At 53.1% G+C, this 20,712-nt stretch overlaps 1 protein-coding gene across 2 annotated transcripts in view; it reads left to right on the plus strand.

Annotated features, from left to right (window-relative positions):
- Positions 1-20,425, plus strand: part of PLEKHA7 (pleckstrin homology domain containing A7) — a 198,102-nt gene extending 177,677 nt beyond the window's left edge. The window contains exons 18-28 of one of the 2 annotated variants that reach the window (XM_054586036.1): positions 3,697-3,805; positions 3,934-4,160; positions 7,190-7,378; positions 7,476-7,593; positions 9,515-9,618; positions 10,233-10,433; positions 13,250-13,408; positions 15,549-15,682; positions 16,438-16,580; positions 18,142-18,252; positions 20,106-20,190. In XM_054586036.1, the coding sequence (XP_054442011.1) occupies positions 3,697-3,805; positions 3,934-4,160; positions 7,190-7,378; positions 7,476-7,593; positions 9,515-9,618; positions 10,233-10,433; positions 13,250-13,408; positions 15,549-15,682; positions 16,438-16,580; positions 18,142-18,242 (1,485 nt within the window). In that variant the 3' untranslated portion in view covers positions 18,243-18,252; positions 20,106-20,190. Of the gene's footprint in view, positions 1-3,696; positions 3,806-3,933; positions 4,161-7,189; positions 7,379-7,475; positions 7,594-9,514; positions 9,619-10,232; positions 10,434-13,249; positions 13,409-15,548; positions 15,683-16,437; positions 16,581-18,141; positions 18,253-20,105 lie in introns of both variants that reach the window. The other variant, XM_054586037.1, reaches the window with a different exon arrangement.
- Positions 20,426-20,712: the final 287 nt, after the last annotated feature.

A 20,712-nucleotide genomic window follows, 5' to 3' on the forward strand; every position in this document is an offset into this window, starting at 1 on the left:
CTTATACCTTGTTCAGTAGCTCACTTTTTTGTCATAACCTTACATGGTAGAAATTTTTCTTAGAAAGATACCTCCAAGTTTATGCTGCCCCATACAGCAGCTATTTAAATTTAAACACAAATTAATTAAAATTAACTAACATTAAAAATGTATCCCTCAGTCACGCTAGAATCATTACAACTGCTAAGGAGCCGCACACGGCCAGCGGTTACTGTATTGGACAGCACAGGTGAGAGAAGAGTCCCATAATCCCAGCAGGTTGTGCTGGACATTGTTGGTCTACGTTGGCGATTTCCAGCTGGTTTGCAGCAGGATCTTTAGAACGTGCGATACCTGACTGCTTAGTCGGGGGCGCTGACCTCTTTCCCCTAGATTGTCAAATAAAAAAATGACGACAGCCAACCCAACAATAGCTGTCTGGTGTGAGTGGATCAAAATTATACCTTTTTTTTTTTTTGTCAGATCTATAAAAAACATGCTTTTTGGTGTGCCACAGAATTTTCGTAATTAGTTTTTATGTGTGCCATGAAATGAAAAAGTTGAAAATGGCTAGTCTAAGTAAATGAATTTAAATTAGTTCTTAACTGCTGTATAGAACTTTGTAGCCTCGATATTTATACTTATTTAGCCATTCCTGGTCTGATGGACATTTAATGTCACTTGCAGCGTTTTGCTTTTACAAAAGGTGCCACAGTGAGCATCTGTGTAACTGCCTTTTTGAGCTCATTTATGAGCACTTATCTAAGATAGGCTCCTGGGAGTGGACTCAGTGGGTTGAAATGACTGTACCCGTCCACGTGAACGGGTGCTGCCCGCTCCGTCCCTGGCAGTGACAGGCTGTACCCACTGCCCTCCCACCCGCAGTGAGTGAGTGTACTGAACCTGTCTGCCCACATCCTCGCCCGCACTTGATGCTATCAGTCTTTTTTGCTTTTGCCAGACTACCTGCTGGAAGAGGACATCCTGTTTTAGTTTGCATTTATTTAATTACTAGCAGATAGAACATCTTTTCATGTGATTGTTGGCCATTTGTATTTCTGCTGCGCCTTATTTCAGTTGATTTTATATACAGCAGGCCCAGAAACCTTTTTTCCCCTCCGAAAAGTAAATGGGTTTAATGTACAGGTCCTGTCGCGGACTCCCTGCTAAGTTGGTAAAACATAGGCCAGTTTGAAGCCTAGTCCCTGCTGCTTGATTGGCACCTCGCTTGGTGGCAGTGCTCACACTTTTCCTGAGTGCCACAATGGCCTGGGAAACTCACAAAGGCCTCCTTTGAGCAGGCTCTGTGCTGACTTCTTTGGTGTAATTCTAGGCCAGGCGAGCTGAGTCCTGAATAAATCATTGGCACTGGAGATACGCCTGCAGCCCCAAACACCCATCCTCAGCAGCAGGGCCTGGAAACTCGTCCCCCTTTAGCCAGGTTTGGCTGTGAGAAAATTCATAGCCTTTTCATTAAAGATGAGTGGCTTGGTTTATGAAGATTTTCATGGCCACCTGGCCAGGGAAGCCAGAGGATAAAAGAACATCTAGGTAACTATGAGAGGCAGTGATAGGTGCAGCTGCCTGTAGGTGTCCCTACTTCGGGACAGTGAGTTCAAGCCTTTGCTGAATATAGTACACAGGAGCCTTTCTGCCCAGCTTGATGTGGGGATACAGGAATGAAGCCCCACCGCCTTGCTCCCCAAAAGTTTCTTCTCCTTGCCATTAAGTTCTGAAATTTCATCACCCTTCTCTTACACATGGGTGACAGAAGGACAGAGTCAGGGTAGGGTCGTGAACTGACAGGTAGAAGTGTGCAAGTGGACGGGCGGGGGCGGGGGCGGGGGCGGAGGCGGGGGGGGCGGCGAGAGAGAGTTGGTTTTAATGCCACGCTCCTCCTCTACCTGCTCGGGAATCTCCGCTCTAGAGATAATCCTGTTAGCTTGTACACACTCTCTGGGCTCGAAAACATGTCTGTTTTTGGACACTTGTACTTTAGTGAGGAGCTGAGCGTCAAGTCTGCTATCTGCTTGTCAGCCCTCATGATGTGTGTTGGCGTTTTTAAGGGTGGGGAGAGCATGAGAGTTGGAGCCCATTAGGAGGGAGGCCTCAGACATCTGTTGTCATGGCTGTTGGACAGTATTTGATCAGGGACTTTTAACTGATTGGTCCTTTATTCACTCAGCATACATGCACTAAGCCTCTGCTGAGAACCTTCCCCTGGGGGATGTATCGGAGCACATAGTCTAGTCGTAGAGTCAGGTCCATAAGCATGTGAGACCTCTTCTGATTGAGGGTGGCCAGTGTCTTGAGTGGAGCAGAGGGTGCAACACCTTCTGTCCTCCCCCATAATAATTTAAAAATCAAAAGAGTACTCTATTTGATGTTTAAACAACTCTATTAAAAGATGCCTGTGATCCCTTAATCACGACAGACCCTGCTTACCTCTTTCTGGGGTCTCCTCCCAGCCAGTTTTAGTTGTAACTTGTCAGAGCGCATATGTTGTGAAGCCTGGCTCTTTCCCTGTTACTTTTTTTAAAAGTAACAGCTTTATCACATAGTTCCCTGTTAAGCTGTACAATTCTTGCCAAAGAAACCTTGTACCTATTAATAGTCACTCCCCACCCCCACTCTTAACTCCCCATTCCTGCTCTAGCCAACCACTAACCTACTTTCTGTCTTTATGGATTTACCTATTCTGGACGTTTTATATAAATGGAATCATATAATATGTGGCCTTTTATGTCTGGCTTCTTTCACTTAACATAATGTTTCCAGGGTTCATCCATGTTGCAGCATTTATCAGTACTTCATTCCTTTTTATCACCAAATAATTTCCATGGCCCATTGTACTCTGAACTGCCTTCAAATCCCAGGGTTTTAAAAGATGCTCTTTATATTCCAGGCAAGGTGTAATCTCTAGTCCTTGCCTTCTCTTCCCCTACGCCGTTGTTGCCTAAGACAGCCTATTTTTAAAAATATTTTATTTATTTTTAGACAGAGGGGAAAGGAGGGAGAAAGAGAGGGAGGGAGACATCAATGTGTAGTTGCCTCTCACACGCCCCCAACTAGGGACCTGACCCACCATCCAGGCATGTGCCCTGACTGGGAATCGAATTGGTGACCCTTTGGTTTGCAGTCTGGCAACTCAGTCCACGGAGCCACACCAGCCAGGTGACAGTCTATTTTTTAAAATTGTGGTCAAATATACATAACATAAAATGTACCACCTTAACCATTTGCAAATACACAGTTTGGTAGTGTTAAGTGTCTTCACATTGTTGTGCACCCGTCTCCTCAAACTGTTTTTATCTTGCAGGACTGGAGTTCTGTACCCATGAAACAACAATCCCCATTCTCCCCTCCCCCCAACATCTGGCAACCACCTCTGCGCTCTGCCTCTGAGTGTGACGACTGTAGATCCCTCATATAAGTGGAATTACAGTATTTAAGGCAGTCTATTTTTAAATTAGGTGTAGCTAATAAGCAAGGTGGACTGGTGAGAGCTGCTCTGAAATTTCTGTCCTGGGCCAGGGGCATCTTCCAAGTCTGCGTGTCCATACAAAGCTGGCTTGGCTCTATCCCTGGTGGGGTTTCCCTAGGAAATGCTGCCTCCCCAGGGTGAGGGGCCCTGTCTGAAATGACAGCGCAAGTCCTGAGAAGAACCTTCTTGTAAGACACTAAGAAGGAAATGAACCACCACCTCATCTTCCTTAGGAGAAGTCCCAGATACAGAAGGATCTCTGGAGGATTGAAGATGTCATTGCAGGCCTGAGTGCGAATAAAGAGAACTTTAGAATCCTGGTAGAGTCGGTCAAGAATCCGGGTGAGTGGGCCAGCACCCCGAAGGGTGGGATGGCCCTTGGGAGGGCAGGCCTTCAGGGTGTAAGTCCCTCTTCTGAGGAAGTGGGTCTTTGTTCCATCCCATCCTTTGTTTCCCTCTACACCCATCAGAGAGAAAAACGGTGCCTTTGTTTCCTCACCCGCCTGTGCCTTCACTCTCAACTTTGGAGAGCAAGCCACCCCCTCAGCCCAGCCCTCCCACCAGCCCTGTGCGGACCCCTCTGGAGGTTCGACTCTTCCCTCAGCTGCAAACCTATGTGCCGTACCGACCTCACCCACCCCAGCTGAGGAAGGTGACGTCTCCTCTTCAGTCACCAACCAAGACGAAGCCCAAAGTTGTAAGTATGATGACGAAGAGCTGAGTGCCATCTTTTCCTCTCTGGCAGATGACTGTCCCTCTCTGTCCTCAGGTCAGCTGTCCTCTGGAGAGAAGTTTTTAGGGAAATGGGGAGAGTTAGAACCAGCCAGAGTCCTGACCCACAAGAAGTTAAGGAGTGGAAGGCCTGCCATCGGACCTCAGGCTCCCAGAATTGGAAGGTCCCTTTGAGATAATCTAGCCCAACCCTCCCATTTTGCAGTTGGGAAAACTGAGGCCCAGCAAGAGGAAGTGACTGCGACGAGTAGGTGGGAGTTGTGATCTGCACTGTGCAGAGAAGTGTGTGGCTGCCCCTTGCAGACCTGCAGTTACTCACACCTGCAGGCAAAGAGCTCATCTTAGCAGAAGAGTATCCTTATCCTGACCTACAGCTGAGCACTCTGCTGGGTTGTAGGATGCATCTGATCCTCGAAATAACTTCATAGAGTACAGACAGGACCGTCGGTGTTCTCATTTCATAGATAAGGGAACTGAGGCTCAAAGGTGTTAAATTTGCTTAAGGTCTCCACACTGGCTAGTAGATTCAATCCACATCTCCTGATCATTCTCTGTGCATCTGTCATCTTATTGAACATTCACCCCAGGTCCTCAGGCCAGGTTTATGGTCCTTGTGGTTGCCTGAACCCATGCCTTGGCTTGCCTGGCATGGAAAGGGGCCAAGCCCTTGGCAGAGTCTGGGATGACAAGGGACTTTAAGGAAACAGATGATGCGGTCAGGTTCCGTGATAGCGGATGTCTCTAGGGCCAGGCCAGCTTTGGCTGGAGAACACGGGGGTTCGGTCCAGGTGGCTGAGAAGCTGTAGCAGAAGGGACCTTGGAAGGAGGACCCCCCAGGATTTTGCTTGGAGGCACCTTGCCTGGGTATTGTGAGTGCCTAAGACGTCTGAAGAGGCTGGTGCACAGGAGCGGCTTAAACACACAAGTTCCCATATCCTGGTCCTTGCCATCTACCTACTTCCAGCCACGGCCAAGCCTCAGAGCTTAGAAGACACTTGCCAGGACCCAGGGTCATTGTGAATTTCTTCATCTTAAGATCTCCTTCTCCATCCCAGATCTAAGAGGCATGGAGCACCAGCCACAAAATGGGGGGGTAGAAATAGCAAAACAAACAGGAATGGCTGGGGAAGACGGTTGCCAACGTAAGGCAGGCCGCCTGCCAGCTGGGAGAAGCAGCAGAGGGCAGTCGTGCCTGCCCTGCAGCCGGGCCACCTGGGTTCCAGCCCTTCTCTCTCTCTCTCAATCCTCAGACAGGGCCTGTCCCCTCTCTGAGCTGCCTCAGTTTCCCTTTGTGCACAACAAGCAGCCCGGAATAGACAGTCACCGAGTCTGCTCTTCGCAGCTTGGACCTCTGGGGCTCGGGACAGGACTTTCCAAGCGGGGTCAGCATTGGGGTGACCGGGGATCTCCTCTCCCCTCCTCCAGTGTCACATGTATGTTCACCAGTTTCACCACTTTTATTATTGTTTGCTTATTTTATATTTGTGAAATGATGTCCGGAAATTGACATAAAACATGAATATATAATTTAACGAGTAATAATAAGGAGACCACCCATGGTCTGTCCCTGGTGGGGACACCCAGACCAAGACATAGAGATTTGCAGCAACCAGAAGCCCTCAGGCCTGTGGGTCCCTTCCCAGTGCAAGGCTCTTTCTGCTGGAGGTAACCACCATCTTGACTCTTGACTCTGCATAATTTTCTTGCCCTTTTTCAAGTGTTGCTATCTATGTACACAGCTCTAAATACTTTAGTTTTACCTATATTCAACACTGTTTTTATTCTTTTGTATCTTACACCGTTTCTTCAGTATCTTATGCTTGTGCGATTCACCCACATTGGTGCATGTAGCTACAGTTCTTTCATTTTTATTTGGCCTAGTTTCTTGAATTTAATGTCACTTTTTTATTAGATAATACTCTCAAAGGGTACAAAATAAAAAGATATTAAAAAAAATAATAAAATGTCTGTCTCTGCCCTCTGGCTCCAGACGTTCTACTGCCTTCAGTCAAGGGCAATCAATGTTATGTGTTTATCTTTCTGGGGCGCTTTTTAGAAATTGGCGATTCCAAGACCTTGTCAGTTTCGGAAGCCTCAGGGGATAATTTTCACCCAGGGATGGAATGTGTTACATACAAATGCTGATACACCCTTGCAAGGCAAGCTTGCAGCCCCCTTTCCTGAACTCTGCAAAATTCTGAAAAACAAAACAAAGTTAGACATAAGAAAGGGGAGGGGGGAGAGTTTAAGAGGAAGGCGTCTCAATGGTCATTTGTCCCGGAAGTAGGTGTCCATGGCTGTTGGGAGCCAGGCTCTCCATCTCTAGGGAAGCCACAGCCCTCAGAGTTGTAGCCCTGCGGGGTGGAGGGGATGTTGGGACAGACAGTGGCGTTCAGCATCCGCAGGGAGTGGGCTGCAGGGCAGGCAGTGAGTCACCCATTTCTGACCGCCTGTTAGCCCCCAGGTCGGGAAGGAGGAAATATTTTGTAACCAGCCACACTTCTGATGGACAGGGCAGTGAGGTTGTCTGTCCTTGCTCCGCTGTCCAGCCTGCTGCGGGATCCCGAGATGGTGCAGGGACAAGGAGCGGTGCAGTCTGAGCGCCGGGGAGTGTGGCAGACCTTTGGGAGTGGGGGCACGGTCACAGACTTATCGATAAGTACGGAGTTGCCAGCCTGCTCCACGTAGGGTTCATTCCAAGCAAGTGGAATAGGAGCATGGGGCTGGGAGACCTGGGTTCTGGATGTGGAGACACTATGTAGAGGCAACAACTTGAAAACTGGAAAATGTGTGAATCAAAAGATGGATTTTGAGCTGAGATATCACCGCCTTCACAGCTCAGCCAGGGGCAGTGTCAGCATCTCTGGGCTGCAGCTGTCATGCTCCGCAGGCCGAGGCAGCCCGTTCTGGCCCTTTGGGCCACCACTAAGGTGGGGCCACTCGGCGTCCTTCCGCTCCCGCTCACTGGGCACTGGTTCTCCTTTTTCTGAGCAGGAAGACGAGGCGCCGCCCAGGCCCCCACTCCCTGAGCTCTACAGCCCCGAAGACCAGCCCCCAGCTGTGCCGCCTCTGCCGAGGGAGGCCACCATCATCCGGCACACCTCAGTGAGGGGCCTCAAGCGGCAGTCGGACGAGAGGAAGCGAGACCGGGAGCAGGGGCAGTGTGTGAACGGGGACTCGAGGGTGAGCAGGGAGGACGCTGGGGTTGCCCACTGTGGGTGGGGAGAGGGATGGTGGTGTGATGCTGGGCGGATACGACAGCCTCAGACTCTGCCCACAGGTGGAGCTCCGGTCATACGTTAGTGAGCCTGAGCTGACAACCTTCAGTGGGGACATGGCCCAGCCTTCCCTGGGACTCGTGGGTTCCGACAGCAGGTACCAGACGCTGCCAGGCAGAGGTACGGCGACACTCTCTGTGGGTGCTTTCTGGGGGCCCCCCAGCACTACTGGCCACTGCTCCCTGACCCTCGGTACCTCGCACCCTTCTGCCCACAGCTTTGAGCCTTCGGCAGCAGCTGTCAAGGGCTCTGGGCTGCAGGGAGGGCCTGTCCTTCCTCCCTCTGGCGCATGTCCTGGTTCTCTTTCTCTTTGTTACAGCTTTTCCTGGAAATAATGATAACAGCAATTATTATAAAGCGGGGCACTGTGTCCCGTTAAGCACTATATAATCACTTAGTTAATATTCATAATCTGTGAGGGAAGTACTATTATCTCTGTTTTAGAGATAAGAAAACTAGGGCTCAGAGAAATTAAGTAACTTGCTAATTAGCGAATAACTGACGGAGCCAGAATCCAGTCGCAGTGTTCTGGCCCTGGAGCCGCTGCATCCCACAGGCCAGGATGTCGGGTGACTGCATCAGCTTGGCGATCTGGGGCCTTCGGAGAGCCATTTCCCCTTCTGTGTCACTCTAAGACTCAGTGAGTCCTTTTTTTAAACAAACACACTTCTCTCTTCCATTGGGCCTTCTCACTGTCCTCCCCTCTGCCTTCAAGACGGGGATGGGAAGAGACCCTTATGTTCACTGTGCCCCATCTTTCCCATAGCCAGACCCCTTCCTCAGGAAGTTTCATAAAAGGAGGCCTCCTGGAGCCCGTGAGCAGGCAGACCACGCCCCCTCTTTTGTTTCTTCTGTCTGCTTCTGGAGGTGGATGGTCACGTGTTCTTCCCGCTTTGGCCGGGTGGACCCACAGCTGTGGTTCTGGCATGCGTGGAGTTATGTGACTCCCAGCTCACCGTGCTGTCTAGGTTTGCTGTGACCTGAACTTGCCCCTGCAGGTGTGGGCTCTGGAGTTTGCTGAGTTGGGGCCACAGTAACCCTTGGTACTGTGCCCAGAGGCCCTGTCCCCTTCATTTATCACTGCCTAGAGGTGTTTATCAATGGCAGTATTGGTGACATTGCACACAAGACAGTTCTTTGTTGCTTGGGATTCCCTGGGCATTGTAGGACACTTACTCTCTTTCCCACGTGCTAAATGCTAGCGGTGCCCTCAGTCAGCGGGATGCCCTTTCCCAGACGGAAGGACTGCCTCTGATAAGAGTCACTGCCTGTAGAGAAAGCGCAGCCTGTGGCACCGGCCAGCCAGGGTGAAGTGATTCCTCAAAGCCGCAGGACCCAGACATGGGAAGCGCATGGCCCATGATGCTCCTACCATGTGACTGTGGACAAATGTCTTAACCTCTCTGAGCCTCTCAGATCACGCACCTCTACACTGGTCAAGTAACGCTTACTTTGTAGGGCCAGTGAGACGGAATCTAACGGTGCCTGACATACTAAGTGCTCAGTAAATGTTTGGTGCTTCCTTCATTTATTTACTCATCTATTCCATTAGTCAACCAGGCATTGTTGAATTTTGCAGTCTGTTTAGACAGGTATGTTGACACTCTGGTCAGTAACCAGTGAATATACTGAGGGATATTGGGGCTGATTCTGCCTGAGGCACTTCAGGAGCCTCCACACAGGAAGGTACCCACATAGGGTCATGCAGGATGCCTGGGAGTTCATCAGGAGGAAGGGATGACGGGTATCCCTACCACTCCGTCCTTTCTGCCACGCAGCCCCAGCCTTCTGCACGTGAGGGAAGACTAGGGTACTCCACAGATCTTTAGGGAACTGTCCCCAACTGGGGAGAGGGCACCGCTGGGCTGGTCCCTCTTCCTCTACCTGGCACCTTGCTCTCCCAGGACCTGGGGAGAAAGAAGAATGGGGTTGTAGGCTGAGCCCTTGTGTTCCTTTCATGGCAGTGGGGGGTGTTTAGGGAGGGGCTGGTGGCCTGACCACCCCACCACAAATATCCCTGCATTTCTCTTTCCTCACTAAGGGCTCTCAGGGTCTACATCAAGGCTCCAGCAGTCGTCCACCATTGCTCCCTACGTCACCCTCCGGAGGGGTTTCAATACCGAAAGCAACAAGATGACTTTTCCTGTGAGTGGCCTTGAGAAGTTTTTGAGGAGCTGACTGCTCCCTCTCGCAGAGGGACGGGCTCCAAGGTGCATGGTGACTGGCGATCCTGTGAGCCCTGGGGATGGTCTCTGAGGTGATCTCAGCCCCTCCTGAGCTCAGGGTTCCTGTCACCGTGTGCTCAGTGATGTCTTCCCCACTCCCCATCAAGAGGGCCATCACGCTGCCCTTTCCACTTCCTGAGGAGCTCCCTTCCCTTTCTCCGCAGCCTGTCAGGCTTGGAGGAGGGAGCCCAGGAAGTCTGAACCCTGAGTTCTGACCGCACCACATATATGCCTGACTGGACAGGCCTGGGGCTCAGTGTCTGCATCTGCAGAATGGGGTGCTTCCCAGAGAGCCTGTGAGGGCTGGGGGTATCATGTCTATGAGTGAGTTTAGAGGAAGTGATTCTCTATGGCTGAGAAGAGTCCAACTAGATAGTGTGTGTGTGTGTGTGTGTGTGTGTGAGAGAGAGAGAGAGAGAGAGAGAGAGAGAGAGAGAGAAGGAAGCAGACAAAGAGTCAGAATGAAGCCCGCAGCGTGGCTGCCCTGTGTGTTCCCAGCCCAGCTGCTTTGTCTCTCACCCTCTTCCTCCTCAGAGACCCAAGAGTGCCTTGGAGCGCCTGTACTCAGGGGACCACCAGCGAAGTAAGATGAGTGCGGAGGAGCAGCTGGAGCGCATGAAGCGGCACCAGAAGGCCCTGGTCCGGGAGCGCAAGAGGACGCTGAGCCAAGGAGAGAGGACGAACCTGCCCTCGTCTCGCTACCTCAGCCACCCGCTCCCCGGAGACCTCGGCTCAGTATGTTAGGAGGGTCCAGGCAGGCGGGGCTGGGACAGGGAGCAGAGCTTCCCCGAGTCCCCCAAACACAAGCACGTCACAGTCCTGAGAGAGTGGGCTGCTGGCCTGGATGGTTCAGAGCACACGTCATGCATGGGCGGCCAGGTCAGAGGGTGACCAGAAAGCAGAGCTGGAGTGAGGATGCCACTGCAGAGTGTAGGACCCTGAAGAAGTATCCAGTATAAGTTATCTGAGCCAAGCTTCAAAGAGGCCTTAGTAGACATTCGGAGTCTCTCAGCTGAATCAAGGACTTGGGTAATATGTACAGGGTTCAAGGATTCAAGGAGTGGAGGAGGAAGATGGTGATGATTTGATGAGTAGGTGCAGAAGCCCACCAGCCTCCCAAACTTCCAAGCAGATGCCTTGTGGGGCAACTGAGCACAGGGTCATGTCCCCCCCTCCCCCCACCCAAACTCAGGGCTGTGGTTTCCAACCGCTAGTGGTGCTGACCAGCCTTGTGGTGCCCCAGGAGAGCCAGGGAATTTGTGCTGCCCCCTGGTGGTGCTTCCAGGCACTGCACCCTGCCCACAGTCGCCTTAGGTCCCTTTTGGATACATCCCATTTGACTTTTCCCAAGACCTCTAGCCTGACTGTTCTTTCCCTAATTCATTGCACAAGCTCTTTTGCTTTTAGTGTTACCGCTCATTGCCTCTCTAATCCTGCCTGATTGTGTTTACAGAAGCTTCTAATTTGCATTGAACATTCTCTAACTGGCCTGTGCTCTTTGTTACCAGGCTTATAATAGCAGCTCTTGTCTCCGTAGCCTAGCGAGCACTCCCGTGTGTGACTCTCCTTTCTGCTGCCCCCTTTGTGCAGGCCTACTGACTCATAATTCACTTACCCCAAAAGCTGCCCCGCAAGACTGAGCCAACCTGCCGCCTGAGGGCGTGGTCACTGGCAGAGGTCTGGGCATTATGAATTTATCCAAGTCCGTGTCTTACAGCTGGACAGTAGACACGGACTTCAGAGATTGTACATTTGAATAAATTCTATCAAGTCTAATGTGGTTTGGTTTTAATTCCTTCAGTTCCATCGCACAATTTCTTAAGGAAAATTTTTTGTGTTTTTAGTATTTAATAACTTGAACAGATAGCAAGACATTATGTTCTGTGTTCAGAGGGCCTCTCTGCAGCTGATAGCTCAGACACCCAAGGGGTAAGACCCAGGACACGCACATCCTGAAAAGCTGCAAAGCCAGTAACTTTTAAACTTTATCAGCAAATGTCATGTGGGTTAACACTGACCTTTTACAACCTGATGTCTCAAATGTAGAAAGGTTATCTAAAAATCGTAACTTGAATACCTTGTAATTTTTCATTTAAAAAAGACAAGACTTGTGTAAGTCTCTGTATCAGCGCCAATAAACGTGTTGCTTATTGACAATGGATTGGCGTGGTTCTTCCCCAGGATACACCGTAGAGCCTAGTGCACTTTTTCTGTTTGTGGAAACAATCAGGCTGGCTTTAAATGAGGACTTTTCTCTCTTTCTGGGGCACATGTGAGCGTGTAAGAAAATGTGATTTTTCTTTGTGGATCATTAAATTAATTTTTCATCCCTGAGATGTCAACTGCCTAATCCTTTCATACTGTGATTGGAAACCTAAGAGCGATTCTGTTGGCTCGGAATCAGTACTGAGAGCTTGTGCATGAATGGGTGGAACGTGCTGATAATGGCTGTCGGTTCGGGGCTTTGGAGGGGCTTGAAGAGTCATCAGAGGCAATCTCGGCCGCTTGGGGCTCTGTGAGGTGCATGGGATGGGAGGGAGGAGGTCACCTGGGGCGGAAAAGCATCTGGCTTCTGCTCGAGAGAAGAGAGGCTTTCAGCCTGTTCCCTCCTCTCAGAACCGGCTCCGCGTCAAAGGTCCATGAGGGTGCGGGCCGCACCGGTGATCAGGAGGGCTGCCTTGGAGCCACACAGTTGTGCTTGGATCTTAGAGCGGCCAGTGAAATTTCCCCCCTGTGAGGAGACACTTGTTAAAGGGTTGATACTGAGCTAAAGCCTTGAAAACGTTGCATGTGATCTAGCATTTCAGTTTTACATGATTTTGTTTGTTTTCTAACTTAAACTTTTGCCCCATATAGATGCTGTAACATACAGCAGTTTATCTGCCGCACTGGCCCCAAGCCACTCCTGCTTGCACCTCTCCAGCCCCTCTGTGGGTGCAGTAGGCCCACCCTAAATGGATCCTGTTGCGAGCATCCATTACAGAGGCACTTGGCTATTCCACGTGCTTACCAGGGCCTCAAAGGGCTTGTTTCTTCCATCATTTCTGAGCTGAGACATATGGCTCCTGAACTAGAAAGCCTTCTACGACTGTGGGTTAGCAGAAGGGGCAAATCCCTTCTCCAGAGTTCTCCCAGATTGTTTTGGGGTCACCTGCTTGCATCTGGGAACCTCCTGTATCCCTGGGGACCATTGTGAATCTAAAATCATGGTGGTTCAACCCGTGCCCTGAGGATGCATGTTTGAACCCTACGAGGACCCAGATCAGAAAGAAAGCAGCAGCCTGGAATCAGTTCATATCAAAGGGGCAGCGGCCCCATCCTCTGTAACCCGGAGAGTCACAGTGTAGAGCAGGGGCTATCCGTGTCATACCGTTGCCTTATTTTATGAAATGAGGAGGCTGAGGCCCCTGGTCACAGAGCCCTTCCCTAAGGGGTCACAGGCCCACTTTCCCAAGGACCCCAGGGCCGGCGAGACCATTCAGAAGGGGACCGGCGTGACTCCCACAGAAATCAGGACGTGACTACATTTAATCCTCTTGTTCTGTTGCCAGTGGAAGCGCGAGCAGGACTTTGACCTGCAGTTGCTGGACCGCGCCGTGCAAGGGGAAAGAAAGGACAAGGAGGAGAATGGCTGGTTGAAAGTACAGGCCATGCCTGTCACTGAGTTGGACCTGGAACCTCAAGACTATGACTTGGACATCAGCAGAGAGGTGAGGGCGGGGGCTTCCTTCATGCTCCCCCAGGAGGCACGGCCTTCAGTCCCCCAGCCTAACCCACTCTCCCGGTGGCACTGGGGGGTGTTGTCCTCAATGGGGACAAGGCTCAGCTTCATTCGGCCCAGGAGATAAGATGGATGGTAGATTGAATCGATAAAAGGAACCCAGGGTTTTGATGGCAGGTTCAAATCTAACTCTCTGTAATTTGGGGCAAGGTGTTTAACTTCTCTGTGCCTGTTTCCTCAACAGTAAAGTGAGTTGTGATGAGTAGTAACTGACTCCACGTGTTGCCCAGAGGATGAGCAATGAATGATCAGAAGGTCATGAGCACAGGGCCTGGCACACAGCGGGCATGTAATGAGGTAGTTACGGTTAGGAGACGTTGCTTTCAAAACCCGGGACTGGCTTTGCAACTGGCCTCTCAGGCCAACTGGGGCAATCAGACGTTGGGGGAAGAGCAGGTTCGAAGAGCACAGGTGAAATTTCCAGCCACTGCAGAAGCTAGACCTGCTTAGTTCTAGCACGAATTCTTCTGGTGCCCTCTGGTGGCTCAAATGCAACATGACCGGCAGGCCTGGGAAAACTGGTAACCCCTGCATCTCTCTCTAGTCATCAGGAATGTCTCTTTACCCAGTTGAAGAGAGAGGGAATCAGAGGGTGGCAGATGTAGGGTCTTCAAGACATAGGGTAGTCCTCTGCTGTGTCATTTGTAAGCTCTTTAGGGCAGAGTTTAATGGCTGTTTGATTCACTTTTGTCTCCCTAACACTGGGCCAGCACATAGTTGGTGCTCTATAAATATTTGCTGAATGATAACTTTGTTAAATGGAACACAGTGGCCCGCAGATACCCCCCAAAAATGTGTATGAGGACAGGCCAACCCTGGAATTGCATGAGAGGAAATGATAGGTTTAGCGGTGTGTGGGCAAATTGACGCTTCTGCAGGATGAGTTCTGGGGTCGGCTGGTGCTCCAGGGTTAATGAGTCCCCTGCCCTCAGACTTTTTTGCCTTTGGCACCTCTGAAACAGCCAAAGGTCTGTGCTTTCTCAGATCCACAAAAGCAGCTTCTTCTGCTCAAGCAATGAAAGTGTGTTTTGTAGTGTCCTAATTGGCCTGCCAGCCAGGGGAAAAGTCCTTCCTTATCTCTAACCTAAATCCCTCTTGCTACAATGTAATCTACTTCCTTCCTTTGGATCTGCCCTCATTGGAAACAAGAGAGAAGAGCTTATTTCTTGCCATCTTCCCCCAGAATGAAAGGGCTGCATGGGTTTAAATTCAAGTCCAGATTTGCCCTGGGATTGGATTTAGCTTGTTTTTGGATGCTTCAGCCAACCCCATTCTAATGTGCTGTTTTAGTTCAAGGAGGAAAAAATTCCCCAGGGTGTGCCAAAGTTGTGTGCGCCCAGGCGAGATTTCCCAAGCTGAGGTTGCCACCCATCCATGTGAAAGGCTGGTGGGCAGGACTCGGGCCATTTTCCCTGGCTAGGAGTCCAGAGAGACGTAAATAGCATGGCTGCCTCCCGTCTGGGTCAGAGGAGCTTTCATAAAGCACTGTCACCACCCCTAGATGTCCACTCAGCCAGCCAGCCAGCCACACCCATCCAAGTTGTGTTTGCTGAGGGCCTACTAAGTGATCCCAGTGCAGACAGCGGGGAGGGAGGGAGACAGCAGGAGGGAGTAGTGGGCGGGGTTCAGGGAAGGCTTCTTGAGGGGAGGTTGGAATGATGAGCAGAGTCAACAGAGCAAAGGAAGAGCATCCCAGGCAGAGGAAAGTGCAGAGGCCCCAAAGTGAGTCCTTGTGGCCGGAGAGGCTGGCAGCGGTCTGATTGCATTGGGCTGCATTAAGGATGACCATTTCTATCCTGAGGGCTTCTAGTCCAGTTGTTTTGCTTCCCCCTTTTCTCCCCTCCCCTGTAGAAGGTCGCTTGGTGTAGTGGAAGGAACATGGTTCTGGAGTCAGACCCGGGTTCTGATCCTGACTCCACTGTGGATTGCCATTGTGATCCTAGCAAGTCACTTAACCTCTGTGGGCAACGTGTGCTTCCTCATGGAGGGGGACAGGGTGTGGGAGCGGGTCCCAAACCCAAATACCTGATCCGCACTCCCCCAACCTGGCCTCCTGGTCCTCTCCTCAGCTGTCTAAACCGGAGAAGGTCTCCATTCCTGAGCGTTATGTAGAGCTGGATCCTGAAGAGCCGCCCAGCCTGGAGGAGCTGCAGGCCCGGTATCGCAAAGCCGAGAAGATTCGCAACATCCTCGCCCGGTCCAGGTCAGCTCTCCCGCTGCCCGGGTCCTGGTGGCCCGCTAGGCCCCACCCCACGGGGGTCTCCGTTGAGTGGGCCCCGTGCCAGACTGCCTAGGGTGTGTGTTCTACCAGCTTCCTCCTCACTGGAAAGGGCAGGCTGGCACTCGGCGTGTCACCAGCAGATCACTGGGGAAGCTTGCCCGGTCATCTGAGAAGTCCTGAAACATAGAAGTCCTGTCCTGTGTCCTGGGACCCTGGCAAGTGTGGGGAGTGGAGCCATGCATGGCGGTGAAGTGGCCGCAGTCGGGGCTCCCAGCATAAGGGCTCGTGTTCTCTCACGCAGACCTGTAGACCAGCGCCAGGGGCCCCGGCCTTGTCCTGAGGTGCCCGGAGGCCTTCCCCGCTTCCCTGGAGTCTAGGACAGGGCCCTAAGAAGTGGCTTCCCTGTCCCCTCAGCTTCCATAGCTTCAGAACAGAAACGTGGTGTTTGAACGGCCCCCCTTTCAGAGCCATTCCACATCTGGATTTAACAGCAGCCCAGAGCTGGAGCTCTTAGCCTGAGTTCTGTGACTCGCCGCTGCCGCCCCCGCCAGAAAGAACGTAGCTCTGATTTGGCAGCGTATTTGGGGAGAAGCGTGCACACCTTTGTCTGGAGAGAAAGTGCACCGTTCTTATCAATGCCCCCTAATCTTTCTTTTCTTTGGCCACGGGAGTGGCCAAGCTGGGGAGGGTGGCGGGGGTGGCAAGGGCCCACCACCTGCTTTCCGGCTGTCCTACAGCATGTGCAACCTGCCGCCGACCTCAGGCCAGGACCGGGACAGCGCGGCCGACCTGGACACGCAGCTGCAGGAGCAGGAGCGCATCATCAACATCTCCTACGCCCTGGCCTCCGAGGCCTCCCAGCGCAGCAAGCAGGTGGCAGGTGAGGCCATGGAAGCCGGGTCCTGCCCGGTGCCCCTTGGGGCTCAGGGTCCAGTCAGGTCTGTTGGAGTCCATGGAAAACCAGGTGTCAGGCATGGTGATTGAAGGCCAGTGGTATGCTCTGTTGTTTCGTGAGCCACCACAGGGCTCAGAAGGTGACACGGAGCAGGCTGGGCAGCAGGGTCCTGGAGCTCAGGAGTGTCAGAGGACAGCGGCCCTGGAGAGGGGTCCCTAGCTCCTTCTCAAATATGCAAGTGATGCTGCTATAAAGCACTGGAGAATTGTGGGTTAAGAACAGGTTTTTCAGGCCCCTGAGCTAAGGGGCCAAGGCTAAGGTTTCTGGCCTCATCAAGGTGGGAGCAGGGAAGCTGCAGGCGCTTAGATTTCTTGCTGGGACAAGGCAGAATGGGGCCTTCCGGTCCTCCCTGGGACCCCTGCTATTTTTCCCCAAGTCAAAGCCACCATTCACCTTAGAGTCACCTCAGAAAGCAGGACTTAGTAAGTGGGACTTTGCTGACCAGTGGGGAAAAAACAACACCTTGGAAGGTGGGTGTGTGCCTGTGCCTACGTGTGCGCGTGCGCGTGCGTGCATGGGTGGGGGGGGTTGAGGGGAGAAAGGTTTTCTCAGCTGGGACAGGGACTCCTGGCTCCTCCTTCCGCCTGCCCCTCCCCTACCTGTGTGTGCTCACAGTCCACCTAGGACTTTCTCCCTGCCTGCAGAGGCCACTGTGTGGCTGGGCGTGCCCTCGGCAGGTGTGCTCTAGCGAGGGGGTGGTCACAGAGCCTGAAGTGGTGGCACAGTCCCCACCAGTCCCCTAAGGGTCTCGAAGTGACCGAGGTGACTGCCCCTGGGGTGTCTGGTCTGGGGAGCGGAACTTGAATGGTGCCTGGAGAAGCCATGGGAGTGACCAAGGACAAGGGGAGGGACCAAGATCTCAGTGGGAGCCTGTTCTTTGTCCCGGTGCCCTGATCCTGCACAGGGTTCCCGATATCCCTGCTGTCTTGACTCTGTTCGGGGACATACTGAGTGTGCTGAGAGGTGGTCAGTGTGGTTTTCGGGGGTCGGGGAGGCAGTAGATGGCTCACCCGGGCCCCTCCTCCTGTGGCCCCGGGGACTCCCTGTGTCCCACCTTAGCAATTTCGATCTCCTCCCCGTGTCGAGGGTCCTAGTGGAGGAACTGCTCCACCATAAGTGCCCTCCTCTCCAGCCTGTGCTTGCTGTGTGGACCCACGCACACCCCACCACCGCTTCCTTGCCACCAGCTGGCCCCAAACTTAACACCTGGTCACTTAGGGCCCCCCTCACCTCCTGCTGAGTGGCCACCTTTGCTGCAGCCTTTCGTCCCTCTTGCTGCCTCTCCCCATCTCAGCCATACCTGGGATCTGCAGGTCAGTCCCAGCCAGGCCGCATGGATGTGCCCCTCACCCCCCACCAAGCCGAGGCCACGAATAGTGTGGGCAGTGGGGCCCGCACCTCCCCAGCCCTGCCAAGTGGAGCGTCTGGTGCTGCGGGAGCAGATGAGGAGCCTAACGCACTGCTTAATTCCTGTGTACCCGTCTAGCGCAGCAGCTGGCCCTCCTCCCGCCTAAAGCCCCCCTGTCCTCCAGGACGGTGCCACCTTACCCCCCCTTAAGCAACGGACTCCACTACACCTTTGTCTAACACCTTTCAAGTAAGAGCCTCCATCTGGCGTGCCCCCTCGCCTAGTGCTGAGCATGCCCCCCGCCCCCGGCCCGCCCTGCTGCTGGTGTGATTGCCGTGCCACCTGCTGATGCTTCCTTCCTCTGGCAAAGCGGCTGCTGGGGGGACCGCCCCGGACTGGTAGGCGGGGTGGGGGGACTGATGCTCTTTGGAGACTCCGTCCTCAGCGGCTCCAGTACAATAGAGACTGTAAGATCCAAGCCCCGCCCCACACACCCCTGCCTTCCCACAGGCTGGAGATACCCCGAGGGACTGGTGCAGACCAGCTGGCCTGCTGGGGCTGGGGGTGCTGGGAACAGCTGGAAAGAAGAGTTAGATCTTGGCCGCTCCAGGCTTTGGCTAAAGAAATTGAAAAACTGGAAGACTGGAAAGTGTAGTTTACAGATAAAGAAACTGAGGCCCAGTGAGGGGATGGGGGCTCGCACCAGGTCACACAGAGTTGGCGTCTGAGCAAAGCCTAGGACTGCCCTTTAGTCATTTGAGGACCTTAGGATGGAGAGAAGGGAAACTTCTGGCGGAGGCTGCCCAGGACAGTGAAATGGGCCCTCGGTTCAGAAGGTTCCGGCAGCACCCCTCCTGAGCCGTCCCCATGGGAGCAGTTAGTGGGGAGAGGCAGTGTGGGACTGGGGAAGGAGCCCCAGGCCAGGAGTCGGAAGGCCCGACGTCTGGTCCAGTCTTGTGGTGAGTTGCTTCTGAGCCCAGTGGCCTCCCTTGGACAGGGAGGGGTCAGATCAGAAGCCTGAGCTGTCCTTACCCCGACATTCCCTCTCACAGTCTCTTTGTAGGCTTGTCCCTTCCCTTTCCTTTATGTGTACTTGTGGTTAACATGGTTGAGTACCTACGATGCTGCAGCCATTGTGCCAAGCATCTCTGACCCATACAACAACACTATGAAGGTAATCACCCCCGTTTTACAGATAAGGAATCTAAGCTCAGAGACCTTGAGGGACTTGCCCAAGGAGTCACAGCAGTAAGTGTCAGAGCCAGGATTTGAACCCCTTCAGTGCCCGTTCAGAGCCTTTACTCCCCTTCCGTCCCGTGGACTTATTTGGCCACCCCCAGGAGCTCCAGCGGGGCATGGTTTTCGGCAGGTGCCCACCAGCCTGAGCGCTCGCCCGGCTTCGGAGCAGAGTCAGCAGGCCCCGCCAGCATGCGGGTGGAAGGAAGAGGTCGGCCTCTTGGGCTGGGCCCTCCAGAGGAATGAGGAGCCCCAGGGAAAGGCCACGGGGACCTCCTGGGGCCCCTGGAGGGTGTGTGGTTTTTCCTGGAGGTCTGAGTGCGGAGACACAGTCCCAGCCGTAAAGGGGCAGGGGAGAAGCTCTCTTCCTCTCCGCTTTGATGGCCCCAGGGCTGAGATATAGGCCTTCAGTGCCCTTCTTGGTATATCCACATTTCCCCCTGCCCTCACGGAAGCTTCGTTAGGAGGTGGGTGTGATCACCCAGTTTTCGGCTCACCTAAAGAAGGCTTATGGAGGCTGAGAAGGTTACCCCAGGTCACTCAGAGAAGGAGGGGCAGGGCCAGAACTGCAACCCAGAGTTCTCTGACCTGGCCTTTGACTCTGTCAGAGCAGGCCCGATTTAGGGGCCCGCATGTGTCTGGGGAACTTCCTAGAAGTGGTAGAGGGAGGGTGGGGCCAAGCCCCGTGAGTCCTGGACGCTGAGGGTCCCCCAGCTGCCGCCGCGTTGCCCAGCCCTCTGCTCTGCTGCTCTGTCTCTCAGTCTGCTATTCCATGTCACATGTGTGCACAGATGTGCCCACCGCCTGCTCCCCAGACGTGGGCAGGGGCCTGCCAGTTTCTCATTGTCCCCTGTGCTCTTTGCCAGCCCAGGCAGTGACTGACCCGTGACCCAGCGTGTGGAGGAGAAGTCTGGAGCCAGGGATTCAGTGGAACCAGCTTCCTCCAAGAGAAGATTGACTTTACTTCCCCCAAGGCACTCCTCCCAGCTGAGCAGGGGTGCTGGCTGGAGGCAGGAGCCGACCGCAGGGCTAGGTACCCCCGCCCCGCCTTGTGTTAGTTCAGACTCCTTTTTACATATGACAAACGCACTTTTGATATACACTGTAAAATACTGACACTGTATTTTAGAATCGGAATATATTTTATAATGTTCACCTCAAGGGCTGAGTGGCTGGAAAGGTGAGGACGCAGGGTTTGGGGCTGCACAGTCAGATTCAGGTAAGGGCGGGTGGTAGGTGTGGCGGGGGTGGGGGGCAGGGCAAGCAGAGGCCAAGCCAACACTCGACGAACTCAGGTGAAGATTGGATTTGAGAATGTGCTTCCAGCGGATCCCAGCATCAGGGTCGTCAGCGTGCTGTCTCGGGGGAGAGGGGCTGTTGGGCTGCAGAGACCGGCTGGCCCTCACCCAGCCTGACGACCAGCTCTGGAGAGTGAGACTCCACTGGAAATGGCGCGGAACCCAATCTGTTCCT

Source organism: Pteronotus mesoamericanus, unplaced genomic scaffold (assembly GCF_021234165.1).
Source record: "Pteronotus mesoamericanus isolate MK-2021 breed Mesoamerican mustached bat unplaced genomic scaffold, CSHL_Meso_final contig_90, whole genome shotgun sequence".
NCBI lineage: Eukaryota > Metazoa > Chordata > Mammalia > Chiroptera > Mormoopidae > Pteronotus > Pteronotus mesoamericanus.